Source organism: Pelobates fuscus, chromosome 3, assembly GCF_036172605.1.
Source record: "Pelobates fuscus isolate aPelFus1 chromosome 3, aPelFus1.pri, whole genome shotgun sequence".
NCBI classification, from domain to species: Eukaryota; Metazoa; Chordata; class Amphibia; order Anura; family Pelobatidae; genus Pelobates; species Pelobates fuscus.
In genome coordinates this window covers 318494488-318519060 of record NC_086319.1, presented here as the reverse complement: position 1 = coordinate 318519060, position 24573 = coordinate 318494488, and the positions used below count along the sequence as shown (strand labels likewise).

At 39.4% G+C, this 24573-nt stretch overlaps 1 protein-coding gene across 1 annotated transcript in view; it reads left to right on the top strand.

The window, feature by feature from the left end:
- The first annotated feature begins 2128 nt into the window (after window positions 1-2128).
- Window positions 2129-24573, top strand: part of LOC134603183 (aminopeptidase N-like) — a 53223-nt gene continuing 30778 nt past the window's right edge. The window contains exons 1-13 of the mRNA XM_063448916.1: window positions 2129-2865; window positions 5006-5148; window positions 6589-6731; window positions 7315-7444; window positions 7841-7995; window positions 11687-11800; window positions 12981-13124; window positions 13656-13721; window positions 13872-13937; window positions 14747-14925; window positions 17935-18008; window positions 20151-20284; window positions 23446-23501. Of these exons, the coding sequence (XP_063304986.1) occupies window positions 2276-2865; window positions 5006-5148; window positions 6589-6731; window positions 7315-7444; window positions 7841-7995; window positions 11687-11800; window positions 12981-13124; window positions 13656-13721; window positions 13872-13937; window positions 14747-14925; window positions 17935-18008; window positions 20151-20284; window positions 23446-23501 (1994 nt within the window). The 5' untranslated portion in view covers window positions 2129-2275. The remainder of the gene's footprint in view (window positions 2866-5005; window positions 5149-6588; window positions 6732-7314; window positions 7445-7840; window positions 7996-11686; window positions 11801-12980; window positions 13125-13655; window positions 13722-13871; window positions 13938-14746; window positions 14926-17934; window positions 18009-20150; window positions 20285-23445; window positions 23502-24573) is intronic.

Genomic DNA, 24573 nt, shown 5'->3' with positions numbered 1-24573 from the left:
TTGGGGATTATTGGGAAAATGTTGTCTTGGCTGCTTTTTACAATTTAAAATGATTGTGAATTGTTTTGCACTTTCTGTTATATTTAGTTTTATACATACAGACACACTGTCCTAAAGACACGCATGCACAGTCATACAGACACAAATACAGCAACAGCCACAACTTCATATTCACAGACATACATCGGGAGAGGGAATGCAACACTGCAATCAAGAGGATGAATATTATTAGCTCACCTGATATCTTTTATAAACCCTATTCTGTTGGTGAAATGACTTAGTGTTCTACCGGTAAGATAACCGTATTATTTTATTGTTACATTTTACTATTAATAAAGTACATATACTAAATTTTGATTAATGAAATGTTACTAACTGCCTTCTGGATCCCATTTTCCTTGGTGGGGAATATACCATCTAAGCCATAAGGATTGAGCAAACCATATTTTCCATTTATTTTTCCACTTTTCATTTATTTCAATGCATTTACCTAATGATGTGAGTGTACTATATTGTTCTGTTTTATGCTCCATATCCACATGGAGAGGACCTGAACCACCCATGCTCGTTAATAATCTCCCCAAGTTGGGTTACTATGCTCTTTAATTTCATACATGAGGCATTATCATCTGCTAATGGAGATCCTTTTGGCCACTCTCCTCTTCCTTAACAGTCATTTAACAAATTGTGAATGGACCTTGGCATTGGTTCCCACACACACACACACATCAGCACCTATCCCCCCTCACCAAACCAACTACTGCCCTTTGTGTGGCTGAGACTGTGGTTAATAGGGACAACAGTCACACAAGCTGCATCTCCCCAACACAATCAACCCCAAAAGCAGCCTTCCCCTAAATATGGAATTCTAGAAGCAGCATCCCTGCAAACACAACCCCATAATCTGCAACCCCAGAAACAAGCACCACCAAAAGCAGCCTAGCCTACCCTCAGACATGCAACACCACAAGCAGTGTCCCCGCAAAAATCCAACCGATGCTCTACAGTGAATGATTAACCAATAGGCTTTGGAGAGCGCACAACCCTGCAGTAGGATGATATAAAGTCCAGCTCACACCTTCACATTCCTATCACACCTACTCTCAGAGCAGGTGTGAAAATGGTTTCCATTGCTGATATCCAAATGGAATAAAAATTCCAAGTGTAACTGAAGTGAAATCCAGCACCATTGCAAGTAGTTTCACCAAAACCACTGTTTATTTTAATGAGCCAGGGGAAAATATTGTCTTTAAAAATCCCTTAAATCATTATGATGGTTGACTGAAGTCACTGCTTAAGAAGAGTTCTCAAGAAACTAACATGATTTGTAGTGCATACCTGTGACTTTTGAAATTGAGATGGGATTCATGCCTCCACTTCAATTTGCATAGCACAAACACATTTTCTGATGCACTCAAGCTACGGTGATTGGGATGGTGGCACAGGAGTCCAAAATTAGGACAGTCATGCTTTATCGAAGACTTTGAGAAGTATGATAATGGAAAATTATGAGCTGAACTGACCACTCTGAGAACACTTAAAGTTGAGTTCTAATAACCGTTTTTTCAAGGCAAATGTAAACTCTTCCCAGCACAATGCATGACTTGATGATCAACATTACACCCAGGCCTTTTTGATGGTTGCTGTAACAATGACATGAGCAGATATTTGAAGAGGTTCCTGGACCAGCATTTGTGTTTTGTGACCTTTAGACAAAAAAAAACCTCACATGTATATATTTGCATACATACATACATATAACCCCAAACACATTTTATTTGCATACAGACATATAGCACCACACACGATTGTTTACATACAGATATTTAACCTCAAACAAATATATTTATATACAAATATATATTATGTACACCTGAACATATTTAAATGTGCACACACACGCAAAACAACAAAAAACAATCTTGCACAACAGCAGCTGGAACAAGTAAAATATCTGAAATATAATCCTTACAATTCAAAACAGCTGCAATATTTCCTGAAAGTCATCATGCCTTTATGTTAACAAAACATTTTTTATTTCTTTATCTGTTTCTCAATAGTTCCAACATTCATGCTTGTTCTATATTAACAGCTGAGCCTGACAATATTTTAGAGGAGGTGTTGAAGACATAAAAACATGATTAATCTGAATTGCTCCCAACCTTTGCTCCGCACAGTTAATTTTACACCAATTGACTTGGTCTAAGCAAAATCTTCTAACTTCAGAGAAGAGAAGATATAAACACCAGCTCACCCATTTAACCTTCTCTAAATAATGGCGAAGGGATTTTATGTCAGCAAACTGGCTGCTTTTTTTGGTATCCTGTTTTGTATTGCTGCTGTGTCTACAGTAATAGCTCTTGCCATTGTGTATGCTCAAGAAAAGGCCAACAACAATGACCTGCTCAATCCTTCTGAAACTACAACCATATCTGGCACCAGTATTTCCAGCACCACAACTCCATCTGATGGACCATGGAACAAATATCGGCTTCCAAAAACCCTTAAGCCATATCATTATGATGTTCGACTACGGCCAGTCCTACAGCTGAATGCTCAAAGACTTTATGCCTTTCATGGCATAAGTGAAGTTTTCTTTACTTGTAATGAAGCAACCAACCTTGTCATTATCCACAGTAACAAACTCAATTTCACCACAACTCCAACTCTTAGGGATAGTAATGGGAAACCTCTCTCTGTATCCAAGGTAGATATAGTGCTGGTAACACAGTATCTGGTGCTACATGCTGTTAACCCCCTGGAAGTTGGTAAAAATTACTCCGTATACACTGAGTTTGATGGGGAGCTGGCAGATGACCTGGCTGGATTTTACCGAAGTGAATATGTGGAGGATGGAGAAACCAAGTAAGTGTTGGAAAGATTAAAACATTGGGGAAGTCCAGTCTTTTGTAGTAGCCACTTAGTCTCAAACCCTAGCCAAATGTAGTTTTCATATATTATTTTTGAATATTTCACGAAACAAACTGCACTTTTACTGATGATATTATCATCATTACACGTTTTAGTGTTTTAGAACACTCACATTTGTGTTCAGCGAAGTCTCACAAGTACAGCAGTACCTCAAATGTACAGGTATTATGGTGTTTTGGAAAGTGACAGGGTTAAATATAGGGCTTGTAAATTAAATTCAATGGACTTGCTGATGGCCTGTTGACCTTGAATTATAATTAATAAAATACATTAATTATGTAAATACAGTAGATAAACATACATTCTGAATAAATATATATATATATGACATGTTTCTTATATTTTTTTAATTGCTATTTTATGAATATTGTTTTTTAATATATGTGTAATATATTATAAATTAATTCAAACATTTCATTAATATATTATATATATAATTAAATTTTAGTTTTTTTTATTAATATACATATTGATAACAAAATAGAGTAAGAATTAAATTATGTATTTATTTTATATGCAAAATCCGCTAATCAGATTATCTAATTAACTTATAATATATTATACATGAATAATACATTATTATTATTATTCTTTATAAAGTGCCAACAAGTTCCGTAGCGTTGTACAATGGGTGGAATAACAGACAAGTATTTGTAACCAGACGAGTTGGGCTTAGTGTTTAGTTTTGATCACAGTTTCAGGAGAGGAATCAGGGTGCGGGGAGGGGAAACTGTTCCCAGTTTAATTGATATGCATTCCTAAAGAAGTAAGTTTTTTGAAGGAGTGGAGATTGGGTGAAAGTCTAACAGAGAAGGGAAGGGCGTTCCATAGGAAACAATTATACATGTATTATTATTATACATGTATAATATATTATTGTAATTTGTGATTTTAGCTTTTTTTACTTATCGGGCATCACAATCATATGGCACTGCCTGGTTCACACTTAATTTAACTTCATTTCAGTATGCCCTAAAGGAGTTGAGGGGTTAGAACTTTGAATTATGATCTGATTATGCAGAGAACTAACTCACACCTTTTAGAGCTAGTAAGAGCTCTGCTGTGTTGTGCATGGGTGGTACAATCCCCATCTTAGGATATGTGCAGATCCAATAAGTTTCAAAGTGACTGTATCCACTGGTAATCAAATATATGGAAAAAAGAAAAAAGAAAAACTCCAATGGTGTAGATCATAAAGGTAAATATATATTGGTGATAAGGTATCCTACTTGCAATAGTAGAGCATAAACTTGCTCTAGTAGTGCAGAGCATCCTTATTTTTTTACCTGGCGCATCCCAACATTTGAAGCTATTATACCACCCAAAGAATCCATGGTGGGGATTGTTCCACTCAAGCGCATTACACAGAGCGGTTTGTCTGCTCTGTAAATTGTAAGTACATCTCTTATTTAATCCAGCACTTTTTTAATATAGAGAGCACTATGGGCCTTCTCTTGTGTTTTTATTTTATATGACCTACACTGAAAATATCGTCAGAGGAATATCCTACATGTGTAGAGTTTAAATACCACTGTATGCTGATTTAACTCGAGCTGGTTATAGCTCCCATAAATGTGAGTTGGCATTTCTTAACCTCAGTGTTGTCTATGGCCATACTCCTTTAAGTTATTGCACCATTGGTTCCCTATGTTTGTTTATTTCACATATGCTGATGAGGATTTGACCCAAGACGTCTTGAGAATTTCTGAAGAATATACCTGTAAATTAGAGATTTTAATTTGCCTGTTTTCCTGGTATTTTTTTTAAATTTATTTTATTTATTTACTTTATTCTTGGCGCACCCTGTACTTGTGGTTTTCTGTTTTTCCAGTCCTTTGAAGGGTTTTGAGGGTTACCCTTCCTCTCATATGTGCAGCCTCCGCCTCCCCGTTGTGATCAGTTTGGATAGCGCTGTTCCATCCCTCTTTTTTCTTTATTATCAGCTCTCATAATGCATATAAACTCTTCTGTAAACTTGTTTTTATTGGACAAGGCATTGAGCTGTTTGAGGCGCACTGTGAATATCAGACATCAGACAAGCCCTTTTCCGGCTAACATATGTTTTTGGTGACAGGATGATTGCTACCACTCAGATGGCGGCCACTGACGCCAGGAAGGCATTTCCCTGCTTTGATGAACCAGCAATGAAAGCTACTTTCAACATCACCATCATACACAAGAGAGACTATGTGGCTCTATCAAACATGAATCCTATCAGTAAGTGACTGCTTTTATCACTTTTAGAATATTCATGTATGTATATGAATTAAGCATAAACTATATAAATGGGTAAATGTAATAAATGGATTATTATTTAAAGAGACACTATAGTCGCCAGAACCACTTCTGCTTAATGCAGTGGTTTGGTGGGTATAGTCAGTCCCTGCAGGCTTTTTAATGTAAACACTACCTTTTTTAGAAACAAGGCAGTGTATACATTACTGCTCTAGTGGCAGCCACTCAGGCGGCTACTAGAGGTGCTTCCTGGGTCAGTGCTGTACAATGTGCAGCACCTACATTCAGCGTCTCCACGCACTGCATGACGACGCTGAACGCTCTCCATAGAGATACATTGATTCAATGCATCTCTATGAGGAGATGCTGATTGGCACAGCCAGGGGTTTTGTCGTGCAAGAGCAATAGCCTTTCAATGCTTTCTTATGTGATTTTCTAAGGTTGTCAAAGGATGAGCTCAGCCATGGAGGCAGAGTGAGGTGGGGCTACCAAGTTGAGACTGGCATGACGTGGGAACAAAGATAAGGAAAATAAGGAAAAAGGGAAACAAGTGTGGCCAGGAAAGAGTGATTTTACTGCTATGGTATGAGGAACACAAGTTTGTGTTCCTGACGTTAGAGTATTCCTTTATAAAAGTTTCAGGTCTCACCTTGCATTTCTGCAGTCACCCTTAGCAATGGAGCACAACTTTTTAAACCAATGCAAGAGCTGTGATCGAAAAGGGCGAAGAGCAAAGCGCACTTTATCATGTTGTGATTGCAGCTACATAATGACTCATCGGCAGCTGGTAACATGTCAATAAATATCAATATAACCAGGTCTTTCTCAAGATGCACTTTGAGAAAGACCTGGTTAGGTTGAAACGCGTTAGTTCTGCTATTTGTATATACATATATTTATTAACCTTTTTTGGATTATCTTTTCTTCAATAAATTGTAATACTTTGACCTTAAATGTACCAAATTTATTTGGCTGGTCAATGAAAAGGAGATCCTGTGTTGGGAGCAGAGATCCAGAGGTTGATTACCTGTGAAGAGCGCTGACAGTCTGAGCCTGCTAATCAATAGGCTCAGCAAAATGTGAGTTTGACCAATTTGGTCTTATGCATCATCTTTTTTAACTGTACATACTACACTATGGTCTATGTTTTATGTTTATGTTACAGACCAAGTGAAAATATTTACTTCTTCCAAGATTTAAAGTGGTAGTATCCATTGTGTGTCATCTGTTCTAATGTTTAAATGTGTTTATTTGGAGTGACTTAACACTGGTGACACCTATTACAACTATAGCACTCTATTCCTGCACTGTACTTTCATGTTTTCAATAAATATCAATATGCAATTGTTATTTCTCTAAATGCTACTTGTGGACTTGACATTCAAAGCATTTTCTTTAATAATATTTTCTCACACCCCTTAGGTCACAATAATATAATTGTAGACAGAGATATATGGATTGAAACAGTTTTTGCAAAAACCGTCAAAATGTCTACATACCTCGTGGCATTTGTAGTGTCTCAGTTTAGTTCTGTTGGTGATCCAGGGAATAGTACCACTAGAGCGGTAAGTTCTACTTGTCTGTGTTCTCCTAAGAACCATGCTGTATTGTTTATATACCTCTGTTATTTGACAACATCCCATGTGATAAATACATTTCATGTTTTGCTGATTACTGGACGCTGGCTCCGCAGTGTTTAGTAGTGTGCTTGCAGAACCTTATACAATAAAGTGTCTACCAAGCGAGTGCATGAGTGGTACAGACAATGGGCAGCTTCAGGTCTACTGGGGACTGAGAGGAGGCAGAGAGTGGTACCAGGATAGAAGGTGAACCTTTCAAAAAGGGTTTTGACTACTTACAATGGGGAAAGCGGTGCCAGGAGTGCCCTGGCTAATACAACAGACTGTGGTGTTTATATTGCTTGGAGTGTTCCTTTAAGACATACTGTAAACTATTTAGATACATATATTTATTTTCCTTTGATATTACAGAATTCTTTGTGTAGATCAGAAGCAAAATCCTAAATTGTTTTAAGCTCATAATGTACTAAAACTATGTCTAACTCTATGGTTAGGAATAGCGCGGTTCAGCGTATAACATAAGGTTGTGGTTTCCAGAATGACATGCTAACATTGTATCTATTTCCAGGTTAGAATCTGGGGCCGCAAAAAAGCTATTGAGAATGAGAACCAAGGAGAATATGCCTTAAGTATAACAAAGCCCATTCTAGATTATTTTGAGGAATATTATAACACTACATACCCTCTTCCAAAGTCAGGTATGTAAAGAAATAAACTGTAACCTTTTTAGCAACAAAAATAATTGTGTCCAATCTGTTCCATAATACATGAACATTTTGTATCCACTATTACTATATAAATCATTGGTTCATACCCACGTCTACCCAATGTCTTCAGCAGTGACGGGGAATGCAACTAAACCTTGCACCCCAGATATTTGTGAATTTAATTCTGTATAGTGCTCAGTTAGCCATTAATTCTGCCTCAGGACAGTGCTTGTTCACAAATACATGTGATGGGAAGATTAGCCCACACTGGATAACAGGATGAAGGGAACACAATTACTATAAAATTGCTATAGAGTCACTTTTTACTTCATGTAGGCATTTTTATATTGTCACTGATTTCCTGCTAACTGTGCCGTTTTTCCTAAGACCAGGTGGCTCTACCTGATTTTAGTGCCGGAGCGATGGAGAACTGGGGCCTAATCACATACAGAGAGACAGCTCTGCTATTTGACCCGGCCGTATCATCTATTGGCAACAAGGAGAGAGTGGCCACAGTGGTAGCCCATGAGCTTGCTCATCAGGTATGTTTATTGATGTAATCCTGACAGACAGACAAGTAGATATACGTTGGAAATCTTTGTGATTGCTTTGAGAGAAACATTATTAAGCTAATGCGGCAACATGCAGATTCATTACAGCAAGCCTCTATAGCTTGGGAAGGGGGGGAGGGGGCGTAGCACAAGAACTCCATAGAAAACCATAGAAAATTCAATGCTATATGGTGTTCACTAACTGGCATTGCAATTTTAAAGGATCCTTTTACTGGTGAAAATGCTATGACTAGTGAGACGAGGTGTAAGTTCTCACTAGACAAGCACAGCTAGTAAAATGAATTATTTCAATGCCACAATGGAGAGAAGAGCAATGTAACGGACCGTTTCAGCAGAAAAGGGGTAAAAATCCGTTTAGGCGATAATCCCCTTTTCCCAGACAGGCACAGCTACTGTAAAATCACCAAACCTCACGAATTGAATATAGGTGAATGCATCCAACTCCCGAACGGCATACAAGGGAATAAGGTAGCACTCCAAACTGGAACCTCACGAATAGCTGCTAGCAGACGAACAGGAAAAGCAGACATCAGCTTACACTCCTAGCAATCGATCTCCAACAGCATACAGTGAATCCCCCCAAGAACGAGACAAGGCTCCGTGTTGAGGGTCAAGCAGTGGTCTGAGGTGCTGGCACACCCAGTCTGATTTTTATTACAGTTGTTGCAAATACAGGTCCGCCCACAGGGAGGTACAAAACAACCAATCACATCACAGTTACATCCCACATATTCCCTCCCCTTATCCTGAGAGGAAACTCAATTACACATACAGTTAAAACATACTTTCTACCCAACTTTCATAACTCTAAAACCATACATCACATTCACATAAAAATACATATCCACAATCAATCCATTCAGGGGAACAACATATTAAAAATTGGCATGAATCAGACCAGGGGTTCAAAAGTTAGTAAAAGTATCTTTTGGGCCCTGTCTGGCAGCATGGCAAAATCTGGCTCACACAGGTTTTACAGAGGCCTCTATCCTGGAGACAATGGGGGGAAGTAATCCAATTATCCAGGGATAGAGGCAGACTCCATTGAGCACATGGTTACACAAAGACAGTAAAACACTTTAAAATACATAAAGTTACCTTTTATACATTAAACACAGACATGTAACATATCCCCAGATAGCTCAGGTCTGAGTGCACATTATTAGGTGAATGGCACGCAGACCACACAAATACAGTTTAATTGCCATGGAGCCAAAGTCTTTCCCATAGTCTTTCATTATATGAATAGGCTCCATGGCATAGCTATCTGGGGGTATCACCGCTCACACAGGGCAAGTACCGAATGGCCCCACTGTGTTTAAAGGGCCAGAATGAGTGACATGCACTCTGTTAGGGCCGAATACGTTAGGGCCGAATACAGTCTGTGCCTGTGAGTGTGTGTGTATGTCTGCCAATGTGTGTTTGTCAGTGAATGTGTGTCTGTCAGTGAGTGTGTGCGTGTCTTTCAGTGCGTGTGTCAGTGCGTGTCTGAGTGATTATGTGTGTGTCTGTCAGATTGTGTCAAATCACAAATCAGTAATTGTGTGTGTCTGTCAAATTGTGTAAAATCAGTGAGTGTGCGAGTATGTGTGTCTGTCAGTGAGTGTATGTCAGTATATCTGAGAGTGTCTGCCAGTCAGTCAGTGGGTGTGTCTGTGTGTATGTCAGTCAAAGCGTGTGTTAGTCTTTAACAGGAAGAGGTTTGGCATTGACAGGAAGGGGTGGGGCAAATTTAAATTAAGGGTGCCCGAGGTCCGTCATGCCTAGGGCAGCATAAATTCAAAATACAACACTGGCAGGGCCTGACTCTCAAGCTTGCCAGACGTGTTTACCTGGAGCTCCTGCCAGAATAAGCATTAACCCTGCTAAAACTACGAAATATAAGCAGCAGATAGCTCTCAACCAAGCGCAGACAGCATCTTTTACAGAGGAGACATTAAGAGTTCAGAAATTACCGCTTGTACAAGACAAGTCTGCAGTCTGGCCTTGTGGCTTACCAGGATTACCTGTAGGCTGGGTGAGGTGGCTCTTCTCCCGCCTGGGACCAAGCTTCCCAAAACGACTTCCTTGGTGCCCTGTTACCCCCTCTGGACAGTTGGGGGATATCCCGGTCCCTACTGGGATCATTATCTATGCATCAGTGGCCACCTTATTCTGCCATTCCTGAGGCCGCGTGGTGACTCAACAATGGCCACTGCTCCGCCATTTCTGATCAGTAAAGCAAGCCCAGAGACCCTGGATTGGGTACAACGCTTCGAGACAAGATGACAAAATGTGCCAGGATTTCTGGGCCCATATAGCCTACCGCTCAAGCGCTTCTACCTTGCCTGTCCGAGACCAGCAATGACCACCAAGCAACGCAGAGCTAAGCCAAGACCAGCTGGCTGAGACTCTGATGCAGTGCTGAAAGTGGGGAACCAGAGACAGGTACCTCGAGCACAGCATCGATCCAGTCGGCACGACCCAGCTATGAACCGCTCTTCCTGGGCCATCATTATGGGACTCTCCCATACTCGCTGCTTTTATCCTCCCACGCGTGCTACAAAAGCCTCCCAAATGGCCCCGAGACCAAGACCTGCTTGCAGTTCGACAAGGGACTTTTGTGACCAGTACCTCGTCTGTATTTTGGCTGTGAACTGGAGGGGTATTGCTTGGTGGGGCCCCTGTTCTTACTCTCATCAGATCATTGTCCGTTATATGAAGGGTGTAGGCTGAACTTACTGATATTAAGATGCAGCTCCTTCTATTCTGAGATGTGGGCTACCTGCTCTTTTAGTGTATATTCTCATGCCCAGTGATATCTATTATCAAACAAAATGTCAGTTGATACAGTCTAAATTATCTATGCTTTCTTTGCATTTGTTTTATCTTTTTAAAAAAAGGTGCAGTCTCTCTTGACATTGCCTGTATTATCTATGCATCTTACATAACTGTTCATATGCTTATAAAATGTCAATCTGAACTCCTGTATTTTTCACTGCACAAAAAAAAAAAAAGAATGACAAAAAAAAGTGTAGAAAAATATAAACCATCTTCACCCATCAAAGAAGCTCTACGGCAGACTGAGATGAGTCTCGAAGATAATTGGCAATATAGATTTTAGTAACATAGGAGAGAAGCTAACAAGGTATATAGTCATGCTTATCCATTTAATTAATGAAGAATATTTAGGCCCTTTGGGCCATGCATGGTGCTGGCCGCAATGCGCCTAAGATTCTGTCATAGAGAATCATTGAATGCAAAAAATCTCTATGGCCGACCATGACGTCACTGTGCATAGGCGTGTGACGTCTCTGTATGTTATGGTATGAGAACTGGAAAGTAAGATTCCTGGCTCCTATACTCAGAGGGCTTGGATGCATCCCTTGAGGCCGCACTTCTAAGCCCTCAAATTAGTTAACTAGTGGGCTTTGGGGGGTAAGTGAGGGGGGCATGACTGCAGACACTATGACAAGTTCATTAATATGAAGTTGTAAAAGTACCTACAGTGTCCCTTTATAGTAATTTAAATTAAATGCAGATATTGATTGTAGCTAAAATTTAAAGAAAGCTAAGAACTACAGTATGCATGGCAATAGTGATTTAATATTGGATTGAACTGAAAAGACAACATAATTTATTCACCATCTGTCATTTCTGCTTTTCTTTTTCATTTTTTTAGTGGTTTGGAAACCTTGTGACCATACGATGGTGGAATGATATGTGGCTTAATGAAGGTTTTGCCTCCTACGTAGAATATTTGGGAGCAGACAAAGCAGAGCCCTCTTGGAATATAGTATGTATATTGCGTGTACACACATATAAATGCACGCACATATGTGACTGACTGTAATATTTATTACTCTGAAAGTAGACCCTGTTTTTAGAGAAAAAGGCGAGTTATAGCAAAAGACATACTTTGAGTAGTCTGATTTAAAGGAATACTATAGGCACCAAAGCAACTTTAGCTTAATAAAGCAGTTCAGGTGTATAGATGCCCCTTCAGTCTCACTGCTCAGTTATCTGCCATTTCGGAGTTAAATCACTTTGTTTATACAGCTCTAGTCTTGTCTCTCCGCATGTGACTTACACAGCCTTCCTAAACACTTCCTGAAAAGGAGCGTAGATATTATAGGTTCCTTTATTGCGCAGTTTGTTTAATCCAGAATCTTCTGCTCTGGTAAAAGCCTCCTAGACCCTGCAGCAGCACCTTGTGGGTGATTAAAGTTCAATCCACCGAGCAGGAGATACAAACGTCTAAAGTAAAGAGACTAAAGAGAGTCCATGGGTTCAACAGTGTTGGAACTTAAAACAGGATTTATTGGAAAAAGGCACACAAAAAAAAAATATGTTTCAGCCTAAAGCCTTAGTGATATATACTTATAATGTAATTTAACACTTGATTAAAAATGAATCTATTTATTTCATGCAGGCTGTGTGAGTCACTGCCGGGGAGGTATGGCTAGGGCTACGTAAACAGAAAAAAAAGTGATTTAACTCCTAGGCAGAGGATTGAGCAGTGAGACTGCAGGGGAATGATTTATACAACAAAACTGCTTCATTAGGCTATTGCTGTTTTGATGTCTATAGCATACCTTTAGCCAAAGAACCACTGCCAACAGGCATATTAGCATAAAAATGAGAAAAGCCAAAGATGAGGAAAACAGAATGAAAAGTCTAAAGCAGGGGTAGGCACCTTCAGCACTACAGACATCTCCCATAATGCACTTACAACCATAATGCTGACAAATCATATGGGTAAATGTTGTCCACAACTCTCGAGTGCTGAAGGTTGTTTACCTCTGGTCTAAAGTCAATAGAGTGTGGAAGGTTAATATAGGGATTTTATCTAAACAGCCATATAGATGTCATGAAAGGCACTTTACGTGTCATTATTCACCAAAGCTATGATCATGGTAAAGAATGTTTATCAGTAACTTAACTGAAGGTCTAATATGTTGCTCAACTTCTTACAGAAAGACTTGATAGTGCTAAATGATGTATATAGAGTAATGGCGGTTGATGCCCTGGCGTCTTCTCATCCACTGACATCGAAAGAGGAAGAGGTGAACACTCCAGACGAAATAAATCAACTCTTTGACGCTATCAGTTATAGCAAGGTGAGGTCATTGATTAATATATCCACAGCAGTTTTTTCAACTGGAGGCCTTCAGGTTACTGACAGTTAATAAGATCTTCCACACAACCTCTGAAGAATAATTAACTTTAACTTCTTTTCAAGAAATGCAAATGAAAGTCAAAACGCAAGTATTTCATTTTAAAGAATTCAAATGATAACATGTATATAGATTCTACTAATGGAACATTAACTAAATTAGCATTAGTGTAACCTATACCTAGAGCCATAATGTTGACATTTGCCCAGAGGCTGCTGGTCAAAAGTCTATAAGGATGATACAAGTCTTTGTAGAAAGGAAGGAAAAATATTAAATAAAAGGAGACATTGCAAAAGGCTGTAAAAGGGTAGACTGCCAATGGGTCTCCGAAAGACAAGTTAAATTAGTGAGTGCTGGTCGCATGGACTAAATAACAAATAACTATGCAAATAATTGAATGGTAGCAATATCATTATTACATTGCGTATCTTATTAGAAACTTAGAAACATATTTATCTTCTCATTCTCATCTAGGGTGCTTCAGTGATTCGGATGCTGTCCAGTTTTCTCTCCGAGGAAGTGTTTGTTAAAGGTTTGGCTGTACGTACCTGCCAAATAAAGTGCAATAAATTATATATTTGTATTATAAATCTAAACATGAGGCATATACTCTCTGCTTCAAATTCCAAATTCTATGTACCGTACTTTGAAAACAATAAATAATAATGTTGTTTTTATTTATTTTTCCAGACATACCTGAAAACCTTTGAATATGATAACACGGTGTACAGTGATTTGTGGACTCATTTGCAAGCAGTAAGCACCATTGTTGGAATTTGGAATGCATTCTATGCATTCTAAGCAATCACTTCAAAGTTACAAATATGCAGTTATCTACCTTGTATTTGCAAAAGCTGATTACCTCTCCACCTTCTATAACGTCATGGAGGAAGCCTGACCTCATCCACGATGGTCCATGTTCCTCATAGGAAAGCATTAAAAGGATCACTGCTTGTAGGAAACTTCATTGGACTTAAGTGGTCCATTAAGCATAATCACACACAGCATATCTACTATCATATACAGGGTCTGTATTATGCAACCGGCAAATGATTTTTGTAGAGCAGTCAGTGTCCTTCATCATCATCTCCTTCCGTTGTCTTCTAGAACAGATATGAAGTGTCCTTCAAAGTTTGTGGAAGTGTATAAAAAGTGTATTATTTACCTTTAAAGTTCTACCAAATAGAAACCTATCTGTCTTTCAGTCAGGCTTTCCGGAGAGAGGAGAGGGATGGATGTTCTAGTTTGCACGCATTGAATGGTGTATTCCATGTGCACAAGTTTGACAGAGGTTGAGCAAAAAAAGCGTACAATTTCTGTTGACATTTCTTTGTTGACATCAGTGTTGCTGTGCTGACAATACAGTATGTAGCTGCAGCGATTTTTTTTGCAAATATTAATCATATTAACTTATATTAATTAAGATTAAGAAATGTTGATGTATAAAAATGATCTGCTATTTGCAGTCATTGGGAATCTAAATAACTGTCAACGTACAGCTTTAACCTTGTTTCAATGTAACAATTGTGTTATATATTATTTAAATTTATTAATCTTTATCTCAGGCAGTGGATGCAACATCACAATCCTTAAACTTGCCTCAACCAGTCGCCAATATCATGGACACATGGGTTCTACAGATGGGATTTCCAGTGGTGACTATTGACACTACAACTGGACTTGTAACTCAGAAACATTTCCTCCTGGATCCTGACTCCACAGTAACGCGCCCTTCAGAGTTTAGGTAAGTAGAACACTAAACAGGGAGATGTATAAAATGTTGCTCTGATGCAAAGCCATAAAAGTAGAACAATTACCAATGATGATTGCCATACATTTGGAACCTGAATCACTCTTTAAACATAAAGCTCTGCATTGTGTTTAAATATTGGGTAAAAGTTATCAGGAACCATTTCTGTAAATGTTTATTCAGATAGTGAAGATGGTAGAAGTAGGAATGTATATTGTTGAGAAAAGAGATATATTTAAGAATTGGTAATATTATTTTATAAGTGCCAAGCATCAACACACTCTGCAATGTTGAGGAACGGATGGTTGGCAAGACCGTATACAAATACAGATACAGGACGGAACAACAATTATTCTATAGTCGTCAATAGGAAAACTACTATTCACTTGCCAGAGTTCATTTTTATCACTGTAATAGAATCGAGCCCACATTAGATGTTCACGATTCTTTATAAGGACTTACAATTTAGCTTAATTATCTCCCATGAAGTCTGTAAGTTATGAATGTGTAGAATTTTCAGAGGACCTTGCACACACTTTTTCAAGGAGCTACCCCACTTGGGTGCTCCAAAGCAGGTAGGGCCCCAGCCCAGGCAAATCCAATGGAACAAAAAAGTAGGTTTGGGCAAACCCAGTAGTTTCTTCAGCAGGTAGACTTTATTGTGGAGTACAAAAATTTAGACAATGTTTCGGCTGCCCTGAGCCTTTGACAAATGCTCAGGGGAGCCGAAACGTTGTCTAAATTTACAGTGGACTTTTGTTCAACTGTAAACTCTGAAATGGCTGTCTCTTTCTCATTGGCTATTATTGGCTTTTTCCAAGCTAGAAAATTATATATGGGAAAAATTACCATCAATTGCTGAATAAAAATGACACTTACTTTATCTAGGTGTAAATAGGAAAAGACAGCTAAATGCAGAATCTGAGTACATACTGTATTAAAAAAGAAATGTATTTCTTAATTAAATACACTGAAACAGTAATGGCTATTTTTAAGGATAGTGAATGTGGATTTGAATACATAACTATGACCGCTGGCAAGTCAGGTGAGTTGAACAAAGTGTTTATGGTGTCATGGCGGAGGTGCTGTGGAAATAAATTGGAAAATCAATTTTTAAAAATGTCCAATTCACAAAACAAATATCACTGGTGGCCAGACTTAAGTTTTACACAGACGTTACATCCAGGGGTGGATTATGGATGCCAATCATTATATTTTCAGCCACAAATATCTACCATGGTACCAAAAACACCAAATACAAAAGATATAAAAATAATAACAATATAACTTAACTAGACGGCAGCTTCCCTTGGCAACCTTCCCACATGGATGCCTGGATTAGCAAATATACAAAACAAAATAGGAGAAAACGCTGTCTGTACCTAAAAAGAAAATGAGCAACTCATAGTGTAAAACTGCATTAGGCATGTATAGTGACACACTATTAGATGCACTCACAAAGTGTAGATAATCAAAGTGCCTTCAGGGAATTTTTTGTACTGCACATTTTGTATTGTATAATACTTTTTAAATTGATTATGGTCCCTGAGGAAGTTCTAATTCTATAGAATGAAACACGTAGGACCAGTGGCTCTTTTATCACTAAGTATATTTTTATTTTTATGCTTCGTTTCCTGCTCTTTCCTGGTTCCTGGGTTCCTGTGTTCGGAGATCCAAACTATACCCCCTTAAAGGATTAGGGGTGGCACCCTGAAGGCACTTTAATTATCTACACTTTGTGAGTGCATCAAATAGCGTGTCACTATACATGCCTAATGCAGTTTTACAAATATCTACCAGTTGGTATTTACCGTGCATAATGGCTGCATTTAAACAACAAACACAAAATGAGCCCAAAGTAGGAAAAGAAAAGTAGAAGACCCTTTAAACTGGTCTCTGGATAGATGACATACAATAAGGATTGAGAAGAGCAAATATGACTCAAGGAATTCAGGGTACTATTAAAGGGACACTCCAGGCACCCAGACCACTTCTGCTCATTGGAGTGGTCTGGGTGCCAACTCCCACTACTCTTAACCCTGCAAGTGTAATTATTGCAGTTTTTTATAAACTGCAATAATTACATTGCAGGGTCAACCCCACCTCTAGTGGCTGTCTACTAGACAGCCACTAGAGGTCACTTCCTGGGTTCTAGCGTCGCTGGACGTCCTCACGCTGTGTAAGGACCTCCAGCGTCGCTCAAAACCCCATAGGAAAGCATTGAAATTATTTTTCAATGCTTTCCTATGGGGAGACGTAATGCGCATGCGCGGCATTTCCGCGCATGCTCATTAGGTCTCCTCGGCCAGTAGGCGAGATCAGTCTCGCCCACCGGCCGACGCAATCACAAGGAGGAGCGTCACGGAGGCAGAGACAGCGGCGAGGGACATCGCCGCTGTCACAGGTAAGTCACTGAAGGGGTTTTTACCCCTTCAGTAACCGGGGATTGGTGGGTGGGAGGGAGAGGGACCCTCCAGTGCCAGAAAAACTGATCGTTTTTCTGGCACTGGAGTTTCCCTTTAAAGGAACACTCTAGTCACCATAACAAGTCAGTCTAAATGAAGGAGGTCTCTGGTTGCTCTCTTACCTTAAAAGGTTAAAATACTCACAGCAGTTTAACCCCAAAGGTTGCCTCCAGTGCCAATCTCCAGGTCTTTCAGACACCATTTGACTTCTGAATTTTCCCTTACAAAACCGATGAAACTTTTCAAAACAAAAAAAAATAAAAAATAAATTAAAAAGTCCCACGCATCAATTAATAAAAATTAAATGTAAATATTCCACTTTTATGCGATTCTGCATAGATTAGAAAAATTCAGCTTCAAACCCACTCCAAATTACAAACTACACATATATTGCGATTATTATTGTTTGTTTGTTTGTTTGTTTTTTGGCAATACAAATATATACATGTGATAATATATGTTAAATAGATCCATGATCCAATAATATATGTGAGGTAAATATGTGTATACTGCTTATTGTCCATTACATCTATTCCAGTTACACGTGGATTGTGCCAATGTCATATTCTAAAAACACTTCTCTGGGGAACTACTGGCTTCAAACTTCTACAGGTAACAAGTCTTACAGGTCCTGTATAATGAAAGTGAATGGTTCCTTATAAAAGGTGGTGTAACATTTATCTGAATAGATAACAAAACAAAATTTACTAGCTAGAGCTAATAGTTATTAATTGCTATTAATCCTCCCATATGTATGTATTTTCAAAAGTAGATTTTTTGATTTGTCAAATGTTCTTATATGTTAATAGTCAGTGTGAATAGAATATTGCAAATATCAGGCTAGGTAAATGAAATGATTACCGAAAAATCTTTCATAAACTTTCTTTAAAGCGGATTTATAAATGAATGGACACACATTAGGCCGCACAAACACACGCCGCATGTTTATGTATGTATGCATATATATATATATATATATATATATATATACACACACACACACACACACACACACACATACATACATACACTGCTGTGTGTGTGTGCTGTTAGCGTGCTGTGTGAGCGTGGTGTGAGGGTGCTGTGTGTGTAAGGGTGCTGTGTGTGTGTAAGGGTGCTGTGTGTGAGGGTGCTGTTAGTGTGATGTGTTTGTGAGGGTGCTGTGTGTGAGGGTGCTGTTTGTGTGTGAGTGTGCTGTTTGTGTGCTGTGTGTGTGAGGGTGCTGTGTGTGTGTGTGTGTGTGTGTGTTTGAGGGTGCTGTTAGTGTGCTGTGTGTGAGGGTCCTGTGTGTTTGTAAGGGTGCTGTGTGTGTGTGTGTGTGTGTTTGTGAGGATGTTGTGTGTGTGTGAGGGTGCTGTATGTGTGTAGGTGCTGTGTGTGTGTGCTGTTTGTGTGCTGTATGTGTGTGGGTGCTGTGTGTGTGAGGGTGCTGTTTGTGTGAGGGTGCTGTATGTGTGTAGGTGCTATGTGTGGGGGGTGCAGTTTGTGTGCTGTATGTGTGAGGGTGATGTGTGGGTGTGCTGTATGTTTGGGTGATTGTGGGGGTGGAGGTGGGGGGGACCGTTTAGTTAATATCCCCCTCCCTTACCTTTTTATAAGGAGGGGGGACCATGCTGCTGCCATCCCTGGTGGTCCAGTGGCGAGTGAACTCTAGCCTGCAGGGCTAGAGTTTACTCTCGCGAGATATGAGCATTGCTGTGGCAACGCTCAGATCTGCCGGGAGGAACCCGGCAGAGCTGCTGGCAAGAGCTTCCCGGGTCCTCTCCTTCCTCCCTCCATGCTGCTGTGGGCAGGTGAGGGAGATCTTTGATCTCCCCACCGGCCCATGGTGGAGGCTTAGAGTAGAGCCAGTGCTCAGATAGCGCCGGCTCTGCATGAACCGACAGGGGAGATCCCGAGATCTCCCCTGCCGGTCTCAATCCATAGGCGTGCCGCGGGGACCCCGTGCGCACGCATATGTTAGGCCGTGTGAGCTAGTAATGTCTTTCACTCTTTTGCTTTTAGTTTATTGACTACAATGGGAATTGTGGAAACTTGACCAATTTTAGGAAAAAAGTAGCTGAACTAGAAACATTCTCCAACTGAGAGCTTTTTCCAACTTGATTATTTAGGAATAAGATTTGCAAATTCATTGTCAATCCCCACAATTCCTGTTTAGTGAAAAAAGAACCCACTGAACAAGCCCCAAGACATTGATTAGACTGTTGTCTAGCTTATCACGAACATTAACAAAGATACTTTCAAAGAAAACACAATTCATAAAGGAACACTTCTAGTTATGGTACCTGGAGATCCTGGGCACCATTTTGCTTTAAGAGGTTAAACCATTGCAAACCATTTAACCTCAAAGTGATCCAAATGGCGTTTGTTTCCCAGGTCCGTGTGTCTCCTCTTTCCTCCTGTCTTCAATGCCGTTGATAGGCTGAAAGTGTCTGCTGACATTCTCAGCCCATTGACAAAATGCATGGTAAAGGAACTGACATTTCTCATGTATTTTTCTCACATCTCTTTTACTGTTTGGTATATTTATTCATATTACATGTTTTGTTTTATAGCAGAACTTGCCAGAATGACTCCATTGATGAGAATATTCAGCTTGTACTAAAATATATATATATATATTGGTGGGAGGGGGGGGGGGGGTGTTTGTTTTGTGCACGCATCAAAAGATTATCATTACTTTTTGGGAAGTATAGGACCTGTTATTATGTGGCACTATATTTATATTTACTTTCTATTTTTTTTCCTGACTAGCTGCAGTCAATGAATTTCAGACTCATACAAATGAATGGCTTCTAGCCAACATCAATGTAACAGGATACTATCGAGTTAATTATGATGATGGAAACTGGAACAAGCTCATTGCACAACTGGAGACAGACCATACGGTTCGTGAAGTTCGTTTAATACTTAAGTATCTATACATTATGAATAATATGTTTCTAATATAAGAGAAAGAAAACAAAGTAAATTCACAATGCAATTAAACAACATTTCTAACTCAAAGTCAACAATACTGGGAATCCATATACCATATACATGATTTTCCCAGTTTGTTGGAGATTCTTTGAATTAGCAAGTTATATGTGGCCTCCTGATTATAATGCCAAAAAGTAGAACCCAGTTGCTAGCTGTAGTGGTTATGGTGCATTCATGCTCTGGATGGTTTTTGATATATTAATATATTTTCATATATAATATCATATACATACCATAGATCTATAATAACATCTGATACATTGTACAGGGATTTCTGTGACTGCAACGTAATAACCAATTAACTTGTTTGCAAGTCTATGACTGCTGTCTTCACTAAATTATAATCCGTTCTTTTACTCTTTTACTGACCAAAATTGCAGGTTTATTCAAATAATTGTAGTTACAAAGCATAGAACAAAAGAGATATATATATATATAGCTGTGGTTTACAAAGCACCACCAGGATGGCTAAGGGACAGCCTCAAAATAGCTTATACATGTTCTAATAACAGAGAGTACTATTCTGGTTGACAGTCAAAAGGTATCTCATGGGTTGAATCAAGCTGCCTTAACATTAAATTATATATATTTATATTTCATAATCCCTGAAATACCTTCCCTCAAAGGTGGCGACACTAATACGTTTTGCCCCCAAAGTGTGCGTAGATATCTTAAAGAAGAGAACTAAAAGACTGGAGTATGAGGCAGATAAACAAATAGAAAGTAAATGGGAATATCCTTACACCTACAGTGTCTTATATAAATGCTCCTAATCTCTTAGCTTGCTGTAGTGGTTATGGTGCATGAGTGCTGGGCCGCCATCAGAAATTTTGGGGTCCCTGACAAAGCACAAGGTCTGCCCTCCCCCCCCCCTCCCTCCCTCTCCCCCCTGGCCTGCCCACGCCCTACCTAGTCCACTGACAATGATGCAGGACTGAATGTGGTGTGTATAGTGGAAGTGAATTAGAATGTGTGTAATGGATGTAGTGTTTGTGTGTATTAGATACTGTTTGTGCAGTGAATGCAGAGTGTGTGTTTGTGTAGCAGATGCAGTGTGTATAGTGAACGCAGAGTGTGTTTGAGTAGTGGATGTAGTGTGTGTACAGTGATGAGTGTGTGTTTGTGTAGTGGATGTAGTGTTTGTGTGTACTAGATGAAATGTGTTTAGTGGATGCAGTGTCTGTAGTGGATGTAGTGTGTGTATTAGACACAGTGTCTGTGTATAGTGAATGCAGCGTGTTTCAATTTGTGGTGGATGTAGTGTGTGTACTGTGAATACAGGATGCTTGTGTAGTGGATGCTGTGTGTACAGTTAACGCAGAGTGTATGTTAGTGTAGTGAATGCAGAGTGTGTGTCAGTATAGTAAATGCAGAGTGTGTGTCAGTATAGTAAATGCAGAGTGTGTGTCAGTATAGTGAATGCAGAGTGTGTGTCAGTATAGTGAATGCAGAGTGTGTGCATAGTTTAGTGAATGCAGAGTGTGTGTTAGTGTTTAATGAATGCAGAGTGTGTGTTAGTCTGTAGTGAATGCAGAGTGTGTCAGTGTAATGAATGTAGTGTGTGTGTTAGTGCAGTGAATGCAGTGTGTGTAAATGTGTAGTGAATGCAGAGGTTTGTTAGTGTATAGCGGATGCAGAGTGTGTGTTAGTGTAGTGAATGCAGAGTGTTAATGTGTAGTGAATGCAGAGAGTGTGTTAGTGTGTAGCGAATGCAGAGTGTGTGTTAGTGTAGCGGATGCAGAGTGTGTGTTAGTGTAGTGAATGCAGAGTGTGTTAGTGTCATGAATGAAGAGTGTTAATGTGTAGTGAATGCAGAGAGTGTGTTAGTGTGTAGCGGATGCAGAGTGTGTGTTAGTGTAGTGAATGCAGAGTGTGTTAATGTATAGCAAATGCAGAGAGTGTGTCAGTGTAGTGTATGCAGTGAGTGTGTTAGTGTGTAGTGAATGCAGAGTGTATGTTGTGTTAGTGTATGCAGTGTGTGTGTGTTGTGTTAGTGTATGCAGTGTGTGTGTTGTGTTAGTGTATGCAGTGTGTGTGTAAATGTGCAATCTGGGTGGGGGGAGGGGAATTTTCACATATAATTTCTATTAAATTTTATTAAACGCTATTCCCCCCCTCCCTGTTTCTTACCTGTGTCCAGGGAGGGGGGAGAATCCATCCCTGGTGGTCCGGTGGCATGGGGGGCCCCCAGCTCCCTGTTACCGCAGAGGGGGCCCAGCACACTGCCTCTACTCCTCTCCTCTCTTCTAATAACTCTCGCGAGACCCGCGGCCTGTGTGCCGCGTGGTGCGTTGCCATAGCAATGCTCAGAAGGCTGCGGTTATCGCGAGAGTTATTAGAGGAGAGGAAAAGAGTAGAGGCAGTGTGCTGGGCCCCCTCTGTGGTAACAGGGAGCCGGGGGCCCGCGGCTGTACACATAGATAGCGATATTCGTTATCTATGTATGCAGAAAGGGAAAGTGGGGCCCGGGACTCCCAGAGCAGTCCGGGCCCCCCAGGACCGCCGGGCCCGTGACAACCGTCATGGTTGACACCCCCTGATGGCGGCCCTGCATGAGTGTCCTGGTAACTCTCAGTCCACCACCCCCTTATCAAGTCAAATATTTTTTGAATAGTCTGATCTGTCACCTGGGATATGCTTGGTGCCACTCCCCACCTGCTTTCTGATGTTCCTCTGTATCTGCATTGGGAGAGGTAAAGACTGGACTTCTTCTGGATAACCTTCATAAGGCATTCTGGAACACCTTACACACTGAATCGTGCCCTTATACAACTCGCAAAGAGATTAGACAGTCATTTCTCTATTACTTATAAAGGGTGCAAATATGCTTCTGTCTCTTTAGGAAAAAGCAACAACTTAAAATATAAAGAAGAAATAGACTTTATCCAGATGATAATATGTATGATATGAGTTTGTTGACTAATTTGCCTCCAGAATAGGGTTCACGGTACTCTTACAACAGTTTACCTTGGTGCATTCCCCTACCTTAATAATTCACAGTACTTATAGAGTTCAAAACATCATATAGAAAGTAAATGTTTATAAACACTTTTATATTTTTGTGTTGAAGAATGTTCCTGTTATCAACCGTGCCCAGATCATTGATGATGCCTTCAATTTAGCAAGGTAAGGTGATTATCAAAGGGTGATACTAAACTAAACTGGGTACAAATATCCCCCCCCCCCCCCCCACACACACACACACACACACCTTCCAGTCCCATGTAGATCAATGTATATTGGTATCTGCCAACACACCAAATATTCTTATGACTAACTATGTGTATATGATAAAGCTTTGGAAAAAATAAGATGCTGATTTATTAATAAATTGTAATATTCTTAAAAAGGTCAGAATATATTTCCTCCATTCCTTCCCTCCTCTCCTTTATTGCCAATCATATTTCCCAGTTTTTTTACCCTCTTTAAAAATATTATCCTTGTTTATAATTAATAATATAATGATTTAGCTTCATTGTTTTATTGATAAATTATAATTGGATTCTTATTGTTTGTATATTTTATAGTTTATGTTTATGTTATGGAAACTTTTTCGATAACAAATATTTGAGGAAGAACAGATAAAATGTATAACAAACCAAACGCGTTAAATAAGTTTAATGTAATTAACAATTTTTTTCACATATATAATACATGGTACCTCACAGGAGTCTAAACCAACACCTAGAACACCATAGAACATCTTAATTTTTAACTTTTAACAAGCAGTGCCTCTTTTCTCAAACAAACCACTGCATTGTGAAGACAAAAATATTTACACTCAGTAACCATAGGCATAGATAAAAAAATACAACTCAATTTTATAAGATTAGAAAACAAAAGTTAAATGCAAATTTCAGTATCTGAAATTATCAATGAGTTTGTATACAGTGATTGAATGTATATTTGGAGTTGAGTCAAATTTATATTTTTCAATTAGGCTGTTCAAATAATGGGATTGTTTAATTTAGACATGGTGTGGTTACAGATGGTTTATTAAACAGTTCCACTCATCCTATGTGTGAATGGCAATTTTGATGGGGGCTGAACTGCATATCATATAGACCATTCCTAGCAGGTGTTTAAGGGCTAGGCCCCACACACCAGAATAAGGAGCTGCTGATTGGTTGAAGTGCCCTCCTAATTTAAACAGCTTCCCTGTTCATGTATAGCAGCTTTATGAAAGAGTATTGTATTG